At 51.3% G+C, this 18,700-nt stretch overlaps 7 protein-coding genes across 7 annotated transcripts; 3 read left to right on the top strand and 4 right to left on the bottom strand.

The window, feature by feature from the left end:
- Positions 1 to 638: 638 nt before the first annotated feature.
- On the top strand, positions 639 to 1,951 carry POJ06DRAFT_60120 (cell division protein Cdc14). Its single transcript, XM_056191257.1, has 4 exons — positions 639 to 1,130; positions 1,180 to 1,230; positions 1,281 to 1,492; positions 1,544 to 1,951. The coding sequence occupies exons 1-4, from the start codon at positions 890 to 892 to the stop codon at positions 1,877 to 1,879; spliced, it is 840 nt and encodes a 279-aa protein (XP_056046420.1). The 5' UTR covers positions 639 to 889; the 3' UTR covers positions 1,880 to 1,951.
- A 2,331-nt stretch (positions 1,952 to 4,282) lies between these two features.
- On the top strand, positions 4,283 to 6,337 carry POJ06DRAFT_60117 (alkaline-phosphatase-like protein). The gene is made up of 3 exons (XM_056191256.1): positions 4,283 to 5,152; positions 5,205 to 5,374; positions 5,433 to 6,337. The coding sequence occupies exons 1-3, from the start codon at positions 4,462 to 4,464 to the stop codon at positions 6,081 to 6,083; spliced, it is 1,512 nt and encodes a 503-aa protein (XP_056046419.1). The 5' UTR covers positions 4,283 to 4,461; the 3' UTR covers positions 6,084 to 6,337.
- Positions 6,338 to 6,569: 232 nt separating this feature from the next.
- On the top strand, positions 6,570 to 7,625 carry POJ06DRAFT_294240 (Quinolinate phosphoribosyl transferase; the record flags this gene model as incomplete). The annotated part of the gene is made up of 3 exons (XM_056190462.1): positions 6,570 to 6,752; positions 6,822 to 7,036; positions 7,103 to 7,625. The coding sequence occupies exons 1-3, from the start codon at positions 6,594 to 6,596 to the stop codon at positions 7,623 to 7,625; spliced, it is 897 nt and encodes a 298-aa protein (XP_056046418.1). The 5' UTR covers positions 6,570 to 6,593.
- A 223-nt stretch (positions 7,626 to 7,848) lies between these two features.
- Positions 7,849 to 9,108, bottom strand: POJ06DRAFT_265825 (uncharacterized protein; the record flags this gene model as incomplete). Its single annotated transcript, XM_056189107.1, has 4 exons — positions 7,849 to 7,909; positions 7,970 to 8,297; positions 8,364 to 8,901; positions 8,977 to 9,108. The coding sequence occupies 4 exons, from the start codon at positions 9,106 to 9,108 to the stop codon at positions 7,849 to 7,851; spliced, it is 1,059 nt and encodes a 352-aa protein (XP_056046417.1).
- Positions 9,109 to 10,112: 1,004 nt separating this feature from the next.
- POJ06DRAFT_280190 (armadillo-type protein) lies at positions 10,113 to 13,326 on the bottom strand (the record flags this gene model as incomplete). Its single annotated transcript, XM_056189864.1, has 2 exons — positions 10,113 to 11,410; positions 11,466 to 13,326. 2 exons carry the CDS (start codon positions 13,324 to 13,326, stop codon positions 10,113 to 10,115), a joined length of 3,159 nt encoding a protein of 1,052 aa, XP_056046416.1.
- An 837-nt stretch (positions 13,327 to 14,163) lies between these two features.
- Positions 14,164 to 15,492, bottom strand: POJ06DRAFT_235908 (chaperonin 10-like protein; the record flags this gene model as incomplete). The annotated part of the gene is made up of 6 exons (XM_056185864.1): positions 14,164 to 14,520; positions 14,569 to 14,660; positions 14,715 to 14,846; positions 14,900 to 15,070; positions 15,125 to 15,282; positions 15,308 to 15,492. 6 exons carry the CDS (start codon positions 15,490 to 15,492, stop codon positions 14,164 to 14,166), a joined length of 1,095 nt encoding a protein of 364 aa, XP_056046415.1.
- Positions 15,493 to 15,736: 244 nt separating this feature from the next.
- On the bottom strand, positions 15,737 to 18,077 carry POJ06DRAFT_59995 (uncharacterized protein). Its single transcript, XM_056191255.1, has one exon. The coding sequence runs from the start codon at positions 17,839 to 17,841 to the stop codon at positions 16,123 to 16,125; it is 1,719 nt and encodes a 572-aa protein (XP_056046414.1). The 5' UTR covers positions 17,842 to 18,077; the 3' UTR covers positions 15,737 to 16,122.
- Between the last annotated feature and the right edge of the window lie 623 nt (positions 18,078 to 18,700).

Raw genomic sequence — 18,700 nt, 5'->3', positions numbered from 1 at the left:
TGATAAGAGCCATTCAATTCAGTTCATAATAAAATAAAGATTGTCTGTACTGTAGCTGTTGCTAGGGACGCCGATGCTTTTGGTGACAGCACCTCGGTGGTCTGAGCGTCGGCACGACTCCGTGTGTGCCGCCTCTGTGGCGTCGGTGGCTTCCCCATATTTTTATCGTAGACCAGATCTCTTCTCTCTGTTCTTCTCCAAGGTCATGTTCCAGTCGGAAGCACTGCTAACACACAAAATTTTGATATTATAAGCTCTGACTGGGAAGGCGCGCGGGAATTCCGGAGATGCGCGTGGCTGTCAGGGGGGGATTGCGCAGACGCGCGTTGTTGATCGCCTGCCCCTTGTGGCTGCGCACGAGTCGCACTAGGCCTAATAAGACATAGCGCGGCTTACGGCGATCTGGATCCTGCTACTGTTGCCGTGCCAACGGGACCGCAGCGGCAGCTGTTACACAAAAGCGCGCCAGGATGAAGTCATCACATTAGTGAAGCCATGCGCCAGTCCGTAAGCATCCGGATAGGCGGGTTATACCTCCCAACTGGCCGTCTGCCACCACCTGTCCACCTGCTTGGAAGGGATTCTCGTTGATCTCTGGCCGGCACTAGCTTTTAGACCTACCAGCAAGCTTGTTCGGCCATCGGACGACGGCCGGCAACAGCAGTCTTAACAGCAAATCTAATAATTGGATCGGAAGCTTCCTTACCTTTTGCGCTTTGGCCTTGCCGCCTTTGATTCACAGTCGTCTGCGCAAGGACGCTACCGCCGCTTGTTAGAAGGTATCGTGCTCTCTGTTACATTTGACGTGACTATAGTCATTGAATGACGGTGCTGCTCGCAGCACGAGACTGACGCTATCGTTAATAGGCGTACTGCTTTTTAGAAATCGATGGAATTTCTGCTCGCCTCTGCATTCGACCAGATCTCCTCTTATGACCCGGCCGCAATCCGAAGAGGTCTCCGCCATATCGAGGGCCTGCTAGCGCATCTATGTCGGCCATATGCGTCCGCGTCGTCGCCATCGCCGAGCAAACGAGATCGGTCTTCTTCCGCCGGGATCGACACTCGGGTCGCTGATGATCCTGCCTACCTAGAGTTTCTGAGGCTGCAGGACGGATTCGAGTGGAATCGTAAGTGTCGACTAGTGGATTTAATGGCCGATTAGCTAATTAGGTATAGTTGCACTTCGATTAGTGTCCTGTCTGGAACGGTTACTAGGACAGGAATCCAGTGAGTCATTTTCACGCATATGTTTTCGTGGCCGGTACTAATTTAAGCAGACGATCAGATGACGTTATTGATGTTATCGACGCTTGATCTGCTGCGAGGCGTGCTTCTCATTCATCCGGCAAGTCGCCGCGTGTTTGCGCGCGAAGTCAATATGACGATCCTGCTGGATCTGCTGGAGCCTCAGTCGTCTCCGGCTGCAATCCAGGCAGCTACAGTGAATACGCTTCTGTGCGCGGTGGTTGAGGAATGGCCGAATGTTCGAGTGTGTATTGTGCCGACGCGGTGTACAAGAAGTATGCTAACGCGTTCGCAGACGTTCGAGGCGCTGGACGGCTTAGCCAGCGTATGCACGCTTTTCACGCGTAAAGATACGGATAAAGAAGTCAAACTCAGGATCCTCGAATTCCTGTTCTTCTACCTGGTCCCCGAGCCAGGCGCCACACATCAGCAGCAGGCCACTAGCAAACACGCGTCGTCGAGTTCGGCCGATGGTTCATCCGGCGGCTCAAGTGGGTCTGGAATCCTGGGGCATGTAGTCAGAACGAGTCAAGAAAAACAGCGCATGCTCGGGAAGTACCTCAGCAATGTCGACAGTCTCGTAAACGAGCTTCGGCAGAGCCAGCCATTTGGCAACTTGATGATATCATGATCGACTTTATTCCCATAGTAATAATGTATTTTTGTATTCGACGGCACTACCGAATTTTTGGGTTTGTTTGGAATTCGGTCTCAGATTGGTTTGCTTTGGATTCTTTGGCGTTTGTGATGGTGACACGATTTGCGAATTGAATGGTCATGACTTATGTATGATTTGCACTGTTATAGTGTTTTGGAACTCTCTTGATGAATGTAACGCGAAATGAATAAACTGTAGTGCAGATTTGCTATGCGAGTTGTGCCTGAGTGTGATTGGCTCGGCAGATATCACCTGCCAAATGTGTCTACCGTACTTATGCAGACGTAATTTCCGGCAAGCCGATAACCTTAGTGTCGAGGGCACACCCAGCGATGTGGATGCAGGCACCCGATTCCATAACCTTCGCGCGATTGGGAACAGCGGAATGAACAGAAGCGAGCAATCCACGTGTTCTGATTCATGGTGACGTCGCCGGATTCGCATGCGGACCCTGCAAGACCGACACTCTCTGGCGGCCCGCAGCATCCAATCCACGACAAGCACGACCAATGACTCGAGCACATCTGACCGTAACCAGTGCAGTATGTCAACCACGATCAAAAGTAGAAACGTGTCGTCAGGCTCGGAGCCAAACTTGGTGCTCGCGACATCACACGTACGACTGGCTTTCGTAAAGACAAGCCTAACCCGATGAGACCAAACTTGATCGAGTTTAGCGCAGACAAAGCTGGATGGAATATATTGACTTTTCTGTCGTTGACTTTAATGAATCAGACACTGACTCCAGGATACGTACTCTTGGCAAGGTTGCAATCATGCCCGTACATTTGCCGCGGCTGAATTTTGAAGACTCGGAAAAGGACCGGACTAGGGCTTTCTGCCGAAAGGGCAATGACATGCATGGAAACAGACATTGGGGGCAACGAGAAAGCCAGAACCAGAGCCGATTGGATGGTGCCGTGGTCTGGCGACGGCAGCATGACCATTGATGGCACTGGCACGTGCATTTAACCATGTGCAGTCATTGGACACTTAAGACTAGTCATGACAGCCGAGTAATGAACCGAATCACGATCGATCCAAGAGTGGGACGGAGTAGTAAGGCTTACCCAGTGCGGTGGACGCCAAGCGGAGAGCCCAGAAACGCCGAGAGTAAGAGCTGAAGACACCGAGAATTGCATTCGTGAGCGCAGAGTGCTTGGGAGAGCAAAGATTTTTGACTGATTAGACCTGCGACTACGGCATCTCTCGACGGATGGCGTCTGAGAGAGTATCAGAAGGGGCAGCAGAATGTAGATTGATCAGATTGATCAGATAGCCCACATCCACCCACACTTTATTACCCGAATAGCCGCAGTACGCACAGTAATTTGTTGTGTGGGGGTTCGAGAATGAGAGAGATGGCGGCGCCGCACGGCCAGCTTATCGGCTGTCGCTGTCGCCAATAAACGGGCGCACGTGCATCGAGGCAGGCTGACCACCATCGCGAATCAGTCTTTCCCCGTAGCATTTGCTACATGTAACCTACAGGCAAAGCACGGCGCCGAGTAAGGCTATATAGTCTGGCTCTCTTGGCGGGCTCGTCCTTGCTCGATTATGTTGCACTGCCTCAGTCTTGCTTCGATCTGCCCAGCCCCGGCGTTGCTCAGCACGTCGCCAGTCTTGCGCTTGTGTTGCCCGCCAAAAAATAAATTTACTTCGACCGACAATACAGAAACACACAGATTTCGCACTTCTCCGAGTACAGACTAGGCGGCTCCATTTCGCTCTATCCGCAGCAGCCGCCCAATGATCCATCCAATTCTTGCTCAGGACCGTGTGCCCTGATCTGCTCTTCAGATTGGTCCACAGTGCCGCTCACTCACACGACGCAAATACCATCACCTGATCGTCGCTACGTCGCATTCTACTCGCAAATAGCAGTTCGCGGGGCCTGTGGGATAGTGTCGTGTGCGCCGTCGTCATGCTGCACGTGTATCAATCATCCTTGTTAATTTACGATCATGCGAACGGCAGTTAGCGGCACGTTACTTGGTGGACTGTCGATGATCTGAAATTAATTGTTCCTCGATGGCTCTGCCAGAAAGTTGTGCCTTTTGTTGTTATTGTTGCCGGTGTTTAGATTCGGCCTGGCTGTCTTGTACTTTCGACGCCACGTGCGGGCCTGCATTGCCATTCTGGCTACGGGCAAATACCGACGGTCTGTTGTATCCTGATCGTCACGTCCCAATTTAGCATGCTAAGGTACGAAGCCGGCGGTATCGACACTTGGTTCACTTTCTGCTTCGGCTAAGCCTGTTTGCTCTTCGGTTCTTCGCCGTCACAAGCCCTCGATTTGACAAGTGCCTTGCTCCAGTCTCGCAATTGGACCGTACACTGCAGAAGGACTGTGCTCCACATAGATTCCTTCGTGTTGTCTGTCGTTTCTCGTTTTGGCTCGTCGGTCCAATCTGTCAACCTGCCAGTCGTCGTTCGTCGAAAGCCTTCTATTGTTTTATAAATACCCCTTGCTGCTCTCCCTTGCATTTCTTCTTCATTCCAATTGACGTTCGCGAATCAGCCTAGCCCCGTCCCAGAAACACATCACTGCCGCAATGAAGTTCTCCACTACCATCGTCGCCGCGGCCATGGCCCTGCCCATGATCCACGCCGCCCACCACGGCAAGCCAAAGAACTACGTCTTTTTCCTCCCCGACGGCTACGGTCCTGCTTCCGAGACCTTCGCTCGTGACTATGCCAACTGGGTCGACAACGCGACCGTCGTCCTTCCCGTCGATGAGATGGCCATTGGCTATGTCCGAACCAAGGCTTCGGACACTCTTGTCACTGACTCTGCCGCTGCCGCCACTGCCTACGCCTGCGGTATCAAGACCTACAACGGTGCCATTGGTGTCGATGACGACTATCTCCCATGTGGCACGATTCTCGAGGCTGCTAAGCTCAATGGCTTCTACACCGGTCTCGTCGTGACGTCCCGTATCACTCATGCCTCGCCTGCCGGTTTTGCAACTCACATCTGGGACCGTGACGAGGAGGCCGATATTGCTGACCAGCTTGTCGGCTATGCCCATCCTCTTGGCCGTGTTGTCGACGTCATGATGGGCGGTGGCAAGTGCTTCTTCCTTCCCCAGTCTGACGAGGACTCGTGCCGTGACGACGACATCGACTTGTGGTCCCTCGCCGAGACCGAGTACAACTGGACCATGACTTCAGCCCGTGAGTCTTTCGACAGCCTCCACAACGGCGAATCCGGAGACTTCCCCTTCGCTTTCATCCCCACCATGGGTATGCACCCCTGAGAGTTTATCGTGTGTTTGCATTCGCTTACTACCATTAGGCCACATGGCTTATGAGGCCGATCGTGATCCTCAGCTCGAGCCCTCTCTCACTGAGATGGCTGTCACTGCCCTTAATCTCCTCGACCGCAAGTCCAAGGAGGACGACACCAGCTTCTTCCTCTTCCTTGAGGCCTCCCGTATCGACCATGCCGGCCACGGCCACGACCCCGTACGCCCAGTTATTGATTTCAAAAGCCTATACATAAGACTGACTAAATTTTGAACAGATTGGCCACTTGTTTGATATTCTCGAGTACAACCGTGCCATGCTTGCTGTCAAGCAGTGGATCGAGGAGCACGATGACACTGCCCTTCTCTCTGCCGCCGACCACGAGTGCGGTGGTCTTACCTTGGGTGTTCCTGACTACGCCTGGTACCCATCCGTCCTCGCCAATGCTGAGCGCACTTCTGAGTACTACGCCGCTATCTATGACGAGATCGTCGCTTTCAACTACACCGAATCTGACAAGGAATCGTTGATCGTCGACAAGGTTTTCGGCGGCTTTGGTATCTACAATGTCACCTCTGAAGAAATTGCTGGCCTCTCCGTCGCACCCTCTGTCGCCATCTACCTTGGAGAGATCCTCGCTGCTCGTGCTGGCATCAACTGGTCTACTCTCGGCCACACTGGCGTCGACATCACCCTCTTTGGCTACGGCTGCAACACCGAGAAGATGGTCGGCAACCACGAGAACACCGAGGTCGGCATGTTTATGACCGCCGAGCTCGGCCTCAACCTCAAGAACGTCACCAAGATGCTTATGGCCAACGAGTCCTTCGTCCAGATGATCCAGCCTCCCGCCGATGGCAAGTTGCTCAAGCGATTCCAGGTCGACCACGAGCACGACGTCATGCACGCTGGCATCCACAAGCACTAATTGTTTTGAGTTTTGTTTTGCTGATTTTGCGGTGCGGGGTGGACTAAAGGGGCGGCAATAGAAACTTGAAAAGTTTTATGGGATCAATTTTACAGAATGATTTATACCCTATTCGAAGCTAAACGAAAAGTTTTGGCACGTGAGATCGGAGTTTTGAGCACTTCTTTTTTGGCGGGTAGGGTTAGAAGTTTTTTTTTTTTGGTGTATGCATTCGACTTTGTGATATTTTACATATAGCAAATTTTAATACTGGGATCGTCATTCTGCATTGATGTGTTGTTTATCTTGGAAGTTGGCGTGCCTCTATCGTAGAATAGCGCAGCTTACTGCACTCTGGGCAATCTGAGTGTATGGCATTATTTTGGAAGTATGCAGCCCGCTTGTATTGGCGGTACCAGACCCAACGTAGCAACCTGAGTGCCAGAGGGTGGGTCTGGTACCGTGTCATTACCCCCAGGAGTCTGACAAATTTGGCATCTCAAAATCGACACCCGCTTCACAAAAAACAAAATGGCAACTTCGCTGAAGTTCAAAAATTTACTGCCGGCAAGCGGCGAATGGAAAAACGACATTCGGCAATATCTCTCCGAAGACGTTCCTGCGTTCGACGTCGGCGGGTTCGTTGTCGGCGACGCGGTCAAAAGCGCGACGGTTAACGCGAAGCAGTCGGTATGAAGCGTTCTTTTTTGCCAATCATAATAATGTTAGTAGAGAGGAGGTTGACAAATTTTGTTTAAGGGCGTATTGGCTGGGGTGCCGTTTGCGCAGGAATTAGCCGACCAGACCGGGCTCACGATCGAATGGCTAGTCGAAGAGGGCGCGTTCATCGACGTCGTTGCCAGTGGTGGGAGCAAGGTCCCAGTTGCGCGCGTGTCTGGACCTGTGAATAATCTGCTCCTCGTCGAGCGCACGCTGCTCAACATTCTTGCCCGCGCGTCCGGAATCGCGACAAAGTACGTACGTGTCTTGTAACGAATTGCCACGGGGTGGTTTGCTGACCGAGTGTTGTGAGCCTCAAGATCGCGGCGGATAGTCACACTTGCGCGGGAGGCAGGCTACAACGGCATTATCGCCGGCACCCGCAAGACGACGCCCGGTTTCCGCCGGATCGAGAAGTACGCGATGCTGGTCGGCGGCGTCGACACGCACCGGTACGATCTGTCGGCGATGGTCATGCTTAAGGACAACCACGTGTGGGCGACGGGGTCGATCACGCAGGCCGTGCACGCGGCCCGGTCGGCGTGCGGGTTCGCGACAAAGATCGAGGTCGAGTGCCAGTCCGAGGCCGAGGCGGACGAGGCGATCGCGGCCGGCGCCGACGTTATCATGCTCGACAATTTCACCGACGATGGGTTAGTAGCTGCTGCCCAGACCATCAAGTCCCGGTGGCTCGGCAGGAAACACTTCTTGCTCGAGTGCTCTGGTGGGCTGCGGGAGGAAAACATCCGGTCGTATTTGACGAATGAAATCGACATATACAGCACGAGTAGTGTGCATCAGGGAACGGGCGTTATTGATTTTAATATGAAGATAGACCACTAGGTGTTGTAGTTGTTGCCAAAAAAAAAAAGTGAGACAACAATTTGATCTAATGGCTTTTATTAAGGTCAGCCTTCCCAGGCTATACAATCTAATCCCAATCCAATAATGCCCTGTACAGCCAGCAACAAATCACAGAAAGAAACTCCGAATCCCGTGTACATATGAAACAATCTATATCCCGATCACAAACATCTCCAAAACTGCCCACGTTGGGGCAAGTGATTTATATCGCCGAAATATTCAACCTTCGCATCTCTCTCGCCGTTAATGCCATCGGACTGTTGCTACAGTCTGAAGTTAGTACATGTCAACACTCCAGTAACAGATCTATACTCGAGCCGTACCTGCGCACAAGCCTAATGGTCTTGCTGCCGTATTTACTAATAACCGGCACTCCCGCGTTATCGTGGGCCGCAACAAGATATGGATTGTCGAAAAAGTTCTTGGACGCGAAGTATAGCTCGACATCCATGAGCCTGTCCGGCAGGTTCTCAAAAAACTCGACCGGCGGACGCCGGAATCCTTTGAGACTGACAAATTCCAGGTCCATGCAGGCCTTCAGGCTAGGGTACCACGTTTTCTGCCGAACCGGCGAAAATAGGTCGAGATGTAATATCAGCCGCTTCACCGTCGTAGGCGGATTCGACGCGAGATTTTTGAGACGCTCGGAAACTGTAAAAACTGTTAGCCCTTGTCGTTTGCCCTGACACGCGCGCGCCGCCTGGGGCATGGACGTACATGTAAAAGCCTCGCACTTTATGGTATAGTAAACTCTCAACACTTTCAAGCTCCTGAACAGCGACATATTGAACGGATAATCCCACTCGCAATTCAATATCTCCAAATCTTTAACCGTGTTAAGCAACGGCACTGCACGCTCCTCGATCGGATACTCGCACTGCAAGCGGAAATAATCCAGCTGCAGCTCTTCGACGGCCTTGAACGCATGCAAGTCCGCCACGTCAAATAGCGCAATCGTGCTACTGGCCTGGCTCGACGTCAATTTCAATTTCCGCACGTGCCTGTTCGGCGACAGGTACTGCAGCCATTTGGATGAGCCCGAGAGCGTGAGCTGGAGCGAGCGGATGTTGAAGCATGTCTCGAGGACGTCTTGGAGAATGTCTGACCTGTGCCACTCACCCCAGCTAGACGGAATTGTGATACTGAATGATGTAATGTATGGTATTAACGGGTACAGACTTGTCTGGAGCTTCGTGTGGAATATGTCGAGCAGGTGCCAGCTTACGGTCACCTCTGAAATCATGAATTGTTGGCCCTAGCACGCCGCGCGAACCGTCAGCCCATACGCTTCGGGATTTGATAATCCAGCCATATAGTTCAGAAAACTCACGATTACATGCAGCCGTTTGCATGTGAGGGCCAGCGATGCCAGGTCATTTTTGCAAGTCTGGTCCAGTTCGCTGAAGATCTGGATCAGGATTTCTTGCGGCAACTCACAGAGCACGCAACTCGGAACTGCCATGCTCGGAACTACTCGTCCGCTGCTGAAAATTATCTCGAGTTTCGTGACGACCGCGCGTTCTGGTTGTCCTTTTTGGTGGGTGGAACAGCAATTCCATCGGAACGGCGCCCCGGCGACTAGGCGGCCGTTGGGACTTTACGGCGAAGCGCAGTTCGTCCGTCTTTCCCGGGTTTGCGTCATTGTTCGACACACCCGTTGCCGAGAAGGAACTCTGAACAATGGCACGTATTTCCACACTTGGTAATAGGTCTAATAATTAATTCTGCACACATACAGCGCGAGGTAGAAAGACGAATACAAACTTATCTGCTAATCACTATTCCCTGATTGGGACTCTACATCTTGCGCTGGATTATACCGGTCGGTGCACGAGCATAACAAAGACTGCAATGATATTTACATCGGGCATGCATGACTATGATCTCGAGAGATTGTTTGAATGCGTCTTAGCGTGCCTGAGATTTAGTTAGCGATAACTCAGATATACACGCACCCGAACGCAACGATAATCAGCCAGTTTGCCGCACTCCCCCTGTGGGACAATAATGGAGAAACCCAAAGTGATCATTTATGTCCAGTGGCCAAAGAACAGTTTTACCAGTTTTACGCGGAGGGGTTTGAGAGACGACAAAAAAAGGAGCAAATGGATTAGTTAAAGTGCGCGACTGCTCGCTTTCCGCAGCCTAGACCACGGACTCATCTGATATAGTACCTTTATTTCTGGTTGATCCAGAGGCAACGTCCCGAAGACTGATTAATCATAATGCGAATTGCAACTAACAGAGCAGTCGACGCAAACTATAAGTGGAAAACACATCTATTACTCCATTCTAATCTACCGGTCACATTATATATAACTCACAGCACTCTATTTTAGGAACCTTCTCGCAAAGAATAGACAGATAGATAGATAAAAATTGAAACCATGAACACTTTACATGAGTATAAACTAAATGAAAAACCGAAAAGTGTAACAACAAAAAAATATAAAAACAAAAACCTCTCTAAAGGTCATCATCCGACGACACGTAAGCATCACCCATTTTCTTCTTCTTAGCCATACGCTCTTTCTTCTTCTTTCTTAGCTCAGCAGCGCTAAGCTTCTTCGCCTTCTTGGTGGTCTCAATCTTGTTACCCATAGCATCGAACTTGTCTTCCTCGTCGCCATCCTTGGCGTCGAGACGAGGACCAGAGCCCTGGCCCTGAACCCAGTTGTGGCCGGAAGGAGTCATTTTGCCATCGAGGACAGCCCAGACTTCTTCAGTCAAATCCTTGGTGAACTCGGCAGAGTGGGTGATGATGACGATACCTCCCTCGAAAGCCTTAAGAGCCTTGGAAAGAGCTCCGAGAGAATCTCTGTCGAGGTAGTTGGTAGGCTCATCGAGGACGATCAAGTGAGGTCGCTGCCAGGTGCAAGCAGCAAGGACAAGCTTGACCTTCTGGCCACCAGAGAGACCACGGATACGAGAATGCGAGACAAGCTCAGCCTCAAGACCCAACATGGCGCAGTGAGCCTCAATCTCTTTTCGAGTAAGAGGTCGGAATTGACCGGAAGCAAGGGCTTCCTTCATGTCAACCTCGGCAACCATCTTCGCGTGAGTCTGGATAAGCTCATTACGTGGGATCCAGGAGTTGTCAGCGCTCAACATAGGAATCCATCGCTCGTTCTTCTGGCCGACATTCTCACCAAGAACGAAAGAGCACTCGTACTCGTAGGTGTTCTTGAACTTTCTTCGGGCCTGGACGCCAATGACTCGTCGCTGGGTACCGTCAATCTTGTAGATGTGGTTCATCGCCTCCTCATCCGACTCGTTGATGATTCTGTTGGCTCGGTCCATGGTCTCACGGTCCTCACCAGTCTGGAATCGCCATTGAATGTACTCGGACGGAGTCTTATCTAGATGCTGATCGATGTGAGCGAAAGCATGCTGCTTGATGTATGCGATACGGCAGTTCTCGTGGACGTAGACCTCACCGGCGGTAGGCAGAAGCTCTCCCGTGAGAACGTTGATCAAAGTAGATTTGCCAGCACCGTTGGGGCCAATAACGGCAATACGAGACGAGAGCGAGCACTGGAAGGTAATATCCCGGATCTGGGGCTTCGAAGTACCAGGGTATTGGAACGTCATGTTGCTGACTTTAACGATAGCCTTCTGCTTAGTCTTGACACCCTCCAAGAAACCGGGCTCGGGGAACTTGAACTCCATCTCGGAGGCGCCGAGCTCATAGTAGGACTTGGCGGAAGGAACCTTCTTGACAAACTCAGAGAGATTACCCTTGTACTTCTTCAGCTTGAATCGTTCTGGATATGAATTAGTCAGTCGTTTCCAATGAACATAAAGAATCCATAAACATACCGTAGTGGATAATGAACTCAACGACGTGATCCAAGAAAGCAGAGTCGTGAGAGACAATGATAGACGTGACTCCACAGGTCATGAGGTAGTTCTCTAACCAGGCAACATTAACGGTATCCAAATGGTTGGTAGGCTCATCGAGCAAGAGAATATCGGCCTTCTTCAAGACAGCACGCGCCAGAGCGAGCTTCATCTTCCAACCACCAGAGAGCGAAGCAATAGGACTGTTGACCATCTCCTCGGAGAAACCGACATCTTTAAGAGCTTTGACAGCCTCCTCGGGACTGCTAATGGCGACCTCAGGATCGGTAGCGACAAAGTCAACGACAGAAGTTTCGGCGTGGGTACCATCAATATCGTGCTCAACATACACGGTCTTGCACTCCTCCTGTGTAGGGAAACCCTCGACCTGGCCATTGGCAATGGCTCTCATGAGGGTCGACTTGCCGGAACCGTTGGGACCGCAGAGACCATAACGACGGCCCCTCTTCAAACGAAGAGCAGTGCGGTTAAGTAGGATCTTGGCACCATAGGCAAGAGAGAACTCGCAGTTGCAGAGATCCTCGCCCTCCTCCTCTTCCTCCTCTTCGATAGCCTGGCCAGGAATATTGGCAATCGACTTCTTGCGGTAGGAGTCGACGAGAGTTTTAGCTTCTGCCTCATGAAGGAAAGCGGTGAGGTAAGGAGTGAGAGCCTCGGTCCAGGTGATGGACTCATTGTTCTTCTCGTCCACAAACGTACCAGCAATAGCAGCAACGTACTCCAACACGAGCTGGAACTTCTTATCGACCTTAACGTCCTTGAGGAGAGTCTTGAGAGTCTCCAAGCAGACCTTGATGTCACCAGCAGTAGAAACCTCAGGGATTTTGCCGTCCCTAACATCGCCGACACGGGTAAGAGTGTTAAGACCACGGAGAGTAACCTCACGAGCCTCGGGATCGGCAATGTTGTCGTAGTTGGTCTTCAAGCCAGGCATGAGCTTGGGCAAGAATGGACCGACGATCTGGGGATCCTCGACTAGCTTGCACATGTTGTCGATAATGACAGCCGATTTTCGCTTGATGGTAGTGTCACGCTCAGCGAGACCACGGGAGAGAAGAGGAACCATGATTGACAGGGTACCGGAAGTAACCTCCTGGACGAAGGTGGTGGCGCCGAGCATGTGGACAGTCTCGGGGACCTCGGTGGGCCTGGCGATACACTCGATCAAAGAAGGAATGAACTTCTCGATATCCTTGTTCTGAATGGTCTCAGTAGCCTTCTCCATCGCAAGACGAGCGACCTTCTTGACATCGGCCTTGGTATCCCACATTGCCTCGGACAACAAGGGGATGAGCTCAGGCATCCTCAAGGCAACCTGTCCGGGAGCAGTTTCGACGACGGCAATGATAACAGTGAGGGCAGTAGCCTTCTCCTGCCACTTGGTCGCATTGGCAACAAGCTTGGAGAGGATAGGAAGAATGAACTTGACGGAGTTGGGGTTGATGGCCTTGGCCACAGCAATAGCTGTCGGCTCAGCAAGCTGCTTGACGGGGACAATTTTGTCAGTCGCCTTCTCAATAATGGAGGGAAGGAGTGCGACGATATAAGGCTCCAGCGATGGGGTGAATTGCTTAATTGCGATGGCCTTGAGCCCCTCCAGAGCGTTTTGTCGGGCTAAGGCGTCCTTCTTGTTGTTAAGGGCGGCTTTGAGCGAGTCGACCACGCTGGTAGGAACATCGTGGTCCTCAAGGGGAGCACTGATAAGAGTGGCGAAGTTCGTGGCAGCGGCGGCACGATCGTCGGGGGTGGCGGCGACTGTGAGCTTGGACAAGAGCTCAGTGAGAGCCTTGACGGAAGACTTTGCCTCAGCAGCAGACATGTTTATTCCGCGAACGGTGTCTTCTATAGCGGATATTAGCAGATGAATTGGAGTAGGAGAGAGTGGTGGTGATAAGGCACGACAGAGAACCGATTCAATGGCGGCCAATGGTGAACAAAGGAGATCACTTACTCAAACGGCAAATAGCCGGATTCAAAGTGTAAAATTAACAAAGAAATGGTGCGCCTCTATTCGACAAGGAGTAGAGACACGATATGAAATAACAAACGAAACAAAGAGAGAGAGATGGAGAGGTTAAGAGTGCGTGGTAGAGAAGAAAGGGAGGAAAAGAAAAAAAATTTGAACCGGGTTTTTAAGGGCGCTCGATGGATGCCACGAACACTTTCGCAGTGGCCCGCGTGGGAAACTGGACAAAAGGCTGAGGGCGAAGGTTAGGGTCCGATAACCCACGCGGTACTCGCCACTCGCCTCATCCATTGCAAATGTTGTGCGTAAATGGCGCAGATGTGCAAACCTATGCGCACTTGCGCGTTTAAATGGGCGAATGGCAGTTTCAGGGAGCTCGCGTTTACCGCCGCCGCCACCAGTCTTCGCCTTAAGGTCCTTCGCCAACATGCGCCGCCAGCCCCACAAAACGAGCCTCACGATCGCGACCAGTTCGTCCCAGCCGCCGCCGCCATTATTCACGACTGGCTAATAGAGGAATTTACGTCATTGCTGGTCGTCGCGGTGGGTATACGCCTAGAAGACCGATACCGCCGCTGCTCAAACGGCAGCTGATATCAACCCATGTGGCAGATAGCATCTGGCACGGGTCTAGATAACGTAAATTTTAAGGCCGTATTGAACCCGCTGATATTCGCTAAAAGCGCGACGTCACTCTACAACCTTGATAACCGTCTTACCGGTGACTCCCTTGGCTTCGTAGATCTCAGTAAAAGCCTTCTTCACACCCTCAAAATCCGAAAATGGCACGACTTTGCCTACGACGGGCTTGAGCTTGCCTTCTTCAGCCCACTGTTTGAGATCCAGTAACTGTTCCTTTCTGGGCACCAACACTATCGAGTCGTAGTTGACCTTGTATCGACTGGCCCGATACTTCGATATCTTGAAAGCTATGTCAAGGAATGAGCAAAACCACGCGGGGATGTTAGGAAACAGCGATTTAAGGTTCTGGCCAGAAGGTAGGCATATGACTGAGATTATCCATCCGCCCGGTTTCACCAGATGTAGCTGGAGACTGTTAGAGGACACCAAAAAACAGATCAGAAACGTACATACGTAGGACAATGCTTCTGCGACTGTGTCGTAAACAACGTCGACGGACCCTTTGGGAATGACCTTTCCGGGGTTTCTGGTCTTGTAATCAATAACTATCTATTTGTCAGCATCTAAGAATAATTGTCACGAGGACTCAAACGACTCACCTTCATCGACTACACCCTCTCCTAACAGCGCAGCAACTCGCGAAACCTTGGACGTAGAGACGGTAGTAATCACCTTTGACGCGCCAAAGACGTTCTTCGCAAGCTGGCACGCCGCTGACCCAGTCCCGCTGACTACACCGGCAATCAGTACATACAAATTGGTACGATCATCGACATATACTCACGTCCACTAGTCACGAAAACGGTCTTGTTCTGAAGTCCTCCCTCGACGGCTAATAGTGCTTGCAAAGTCGTCAGCGTTGCCAACGGCAGCGAGGCGGCTTCTTCGAATGTCAGATTCTTCGGCTTCAAGGCGACCGTCTTTGAGCTGGCGACGACATACTCCTGGAAAGCGCCTTATTTCACAAGTCAGCTCGTGTGCCATTAGTTCAGGACCGAGTTCAACACACCTCTCTCATCTTCGGCGAGCCTGACAAACACTTCGTCGCCGACGTTGAGTCCGTCGGCATCATCTCCGACCGATTCAATCACGCCAGCGAGATCATACCCAATTCTCGCCGGAAACCTATCATAATTGTCTGTCAGCCCTTGGCGCTCGCTCTGGCGACTAAAGATTACAAGGTCCGACCTACTTCTCCGGATCGAAAATTCTCAATATACCAAACGCTCTCTTGATATCGACTGGGTTAATGCTCGCCGCATAAACTTTTATCAGGACATCCTCGGGTCGCTCGATTGTCGGCTTCGGAAGGTCTGCGAGGACGAACCCATTTGGTGTGGTGTATTTGTTGAACGTAACAGCTTTAATCGTGGCCATTTCAAAATTCACAGCGTCCAAAGTTCTATCCCGTAACTCTAAGGTCTATCGCAATCTATAATTCGTCCAAAAAAATGCAAGAATTCTATGATGTTTACTGCTTGTCGAGATCGTCTCAGCGGCGCTGAATGAGGACGCCAGGGTTCGCATTAACGGCTGTCATTCATGCGTAACGTCAAATCATCCTTGGCTTTTAAACCTTGAGCGGCGATGGCGGGCTTGTGCACCATCGCAAAAAGCCCGCCTTTCATTAGGTTTGTCTAAGATCTTCTGATATCAAATTCGCGTCCACATCGAGGCTCTATAGATATAGCGGTCATAAAATCCTTTGATCGACAGGTACATCGATAAGAGATAAGTCTATAGTATACTAATACACAATACTCCGAATACACAACCACTCTTTTTTCCGACCCTTCATAAAACGATCCTATCAATCACTGAAATGAGAGGAAATGTACATAGCAAGATATGACCTTCCGCAAATGCACCATATTTAAGACTACATAATTCGATCGAAAAGAATGACTCCAGATACACATTCCTAACATGATAAGAACATAGAAACTACACACATATCCATTGAGAATGCATGCCACTCTGTTACCGATTGGCTTCGATGCGCTGCGCTCATTCGTCCATAACACCATTGAAAACTTCAAGACCACCTGCCAATGCCCATGGTCGGCCCCTGCTCATTCCACTCTCTCTTACGTCGACGTACGTCAAAGTCTGCTTGAATCTCTCATGTTCCACAATTCTCTTGATAATATCTTTCGTAATCCATACTAAATTGCGCAGCTCCAAGGTTTGTAGCTCTCGAAGCTCCATTATTGCACTGACGAGCTCTCTTCCTGCCCGTACTTGTACAGTCTCATGTTCTCGCCAGGTATATGACTTCGGCACGTCTGAAACAAATAGCAAGTTTGTGAACGCCGTAGGTTTGTACTTTCTCGAAGTGACGTAGTAGTCGGCCGCAAGGGGAAGATAGGAGAGATTGATGTGCTGCAAATGAGGACAAGCACGAATGACGTGGATGATGGCACCAATGGGGACGTCCCGTGATAAGGAGTACTGCTTTAGCAATGGCGACTGAAGAGGATGCTTGGTCGTCACAGATGGTAGGGTTGATCCGAGCGGTGAGGGCATAGACTGATGCTGTGCCATTGGTTTAAGAGACTGCTGGGAAGGCACCAGAGACGACGACGAGGAGGATGCCGATGAAGAGGAGGACGATGACCCGATTGAGAGCGACGCGCGGCGACCTGGCAGCCGAGATTTGGCCGGGGGGGCTTGTGGAGCCGATTTCGATAACGGCACGGTGCCCGCTCTATGGCGATGCTGATGATGAAAGTAGCTTTGGCCAGAGTACTTGCGCGTCCAGTACAATGGCTCGGATCTGTATTTCCAGTCTCTCCAGCCGGCGAGAACGACATTGCCTTTCAGCCCGTTCTCAATTGTGGACAAGTCAAGACTACGAACATATGAGGCGAGTGGACGATCATGCGTGATGACCGAAACAAACTGCGCAAATCTGTAAGTTGACGTGAAATGCGGCTTCTGGTAGAGAAAGACGTATGCAGAACACGAGAGCGACTTGCAAGTGTTGACCATGGATAACAATGCTTGCTGCGGCAGGGAGGAGCAGATCTCGTCAAGGACTTCAAGTGGTAGAGTGTCAAGGGTGGGACGATGATGCTTTCGACTTCGATTCCAAGACAAAGCCGATGTTCGCGAGCGAAATGAGCGGATAGAGGCACCGGACGACACTAGCTTCGTTTCAGCCAGGATTGGCAGCGGCGGAGGCAGCACTGACCCGGACCTTCCTGACAGTCGCGGGTGCATGTGCGGATATGCTCTTCTTTCTGACCGAGGTCCATAGTCCGAGTCCGAGTCTGACTCCTCCGCTGACAAGGACGAGTCCGAGCTGGCTCCGAACCTGGAGGGTTCGTCTTCGTCGTCGACTAGTTGAAGGAGCGCAGTAGCAGCTGCAGCGGTCGGCGAATCGTTCGCAGCAGCATTTGACCGGGGAATCTCGCTTTCGTCGGGATCGAGCAGGGAGCTGTACGACAGAACGGTCGGCCGGTCACGCGGAGTGGTAGCGAGGGCCCTACCTTTGCTGGAAGTGCTGGAGGACGACGATTCTGTGGTGGGCAACTCCGCCTCTACCGATGATTCGGGCACAAACAGCTCGTAGAAAGACGCGCGTTGCTGGTGGACCTGCTGGCTAGGGTGCGGGTAGTGAGACGCCAAGTGTAGATGCCGTCTCTGGGGTGAAGGGTCGTAGAAGTGGAGCGCATTTGAGCGGGTGGACAGATATAGCGGCGAAGCACGGCGGTCGGACCGCATGCTGGACGTCGAACCACAGAGAGAGACGAGCGAGGTCCGTAAGTGATGACTGAGTCGGTCGATGTCGAGAAACAGTTGCGAGGGAATGAGGTGGTCGAGTGGTGAGGTGTACTGGCGACTAGAAGGCGGAGGGCAGTGCTTCTTGGCACACCGGCAGGGAGTTGCTGATATGCCCCGCCTTCCACTCGCTTATGCAAGTTTGTCTACCTTCAATTCTCCCGACTAATCTCCTATGATATAAATAATCTTAGATATCCATACTGAATATTCTTGCATGATATTACAAACTATATTGGCAATTATTACTGTGATATTAATAGTCGAGGAGTATATTGCGTCAGCTGCGAACCAGGACGATCAGAGCCGCATCCAACTGCCTGGGCATGTTGATTTGCGATTGGCACGACAGAAAATGTCGGTGCCGAATTAATGCGGTGAGACTTAATATTTGCTTTATTGAGCTTCAGCATTCATGTTACTAGTTACGACCGTCACCTGTTGTTTTACGTTAGTACCGATTAGTGGTATCTCAAAACGAAGGCTGAGTGCCCAAAACAGGTTGGCTTCGCTTGAGCCCTGCCGACTTATCCACCGACGCCCACGATCCCTGCCACTTATGGACCAATATATGCCGCGAGCACGTGGCCCTAACTTCCGCAAATACAGTAGTCAAATTGGGAATTTCGGCAATCTGCTGCTCATGCTTTAGTTCAGGACTGGCACGGTGAGGCACCTTTGTCAACTCGAACGGAAATATATTAACCCCATGGGATTATTTTGAGCGCGGCCGCCGACCAGTTGTAGGCTTGTAGCATTGAAGGCGGACCCTCACGGACATTGCAAACCAAAATAAGACACC

This window comes from Lipomyces tetrasporus (genome assembly GCF_029532465.1).
Source record: "Lipomyces tetrasporus strain NRRL Y-64009 chromosome Unknown POJ06scaffold_2, whole genome shotgun sequence".
Lineage (NCBI taxonomy): Eukaryota > Fungi > Ascomycota > Lipomycetes > Lipomycetales > Lipomycetaceae > Lipomyces > Lipomyces tetrasporus.
This window is presented reverse-complemented; position numbering and strand designations above follow the sequence as displayed.

Coding starts and splice junctions, on each gene's coding strand:
- POJ06DRAFT_60120 (XM_056191257.1), top strand. CDS start 890: ATGGAATTTCTGCTCGCCTCTGCATTCGACCAGATCTCCTCTTATGAC. Junction 1,131..1,179: donor GGACGGATTCGAGTGGAATC/GTAAGTGTCGAC, acceptor AATTAGGTATAG/TTGCACTTCGATTAGTGTCC. Junction 1,493..1,543: donor AGGAATGGCCGAATGTTCGA/GTGTGTATTGTG, acceptor ACGCGTTCGCAG/ACGTTCGAGGCGCTGGACGG.
- POJ06DRAFT_59995 (XM_056191255.1), bottom strand. CDS start 17,841: ATGCGGTCCGACCGCCGTGCTTCGCCGCTATATCTGTCCACCCGCTCA.
- POJ06DRAFT_60117 (XM_056191256.1), top strand. CDS start 4,462: ATGAAGTTCTCCACTACCATCGTCGCCGCGGCCATGGCCCTGCCCATG. Junction 5,153..5,204: donor CGCTTTCATCCCCACCATGG/GTATGCACCCCT, acceptor TACTACCATTAG/GCCACATGGCTTATGAGGCC. Junction 5,375..5,432: donor CCGGCCACGGCCACGACCCC/GTACGCCCAGTT, acceptor AATTTTGAACAG/ATTGGCCACTTGTTTGATAT.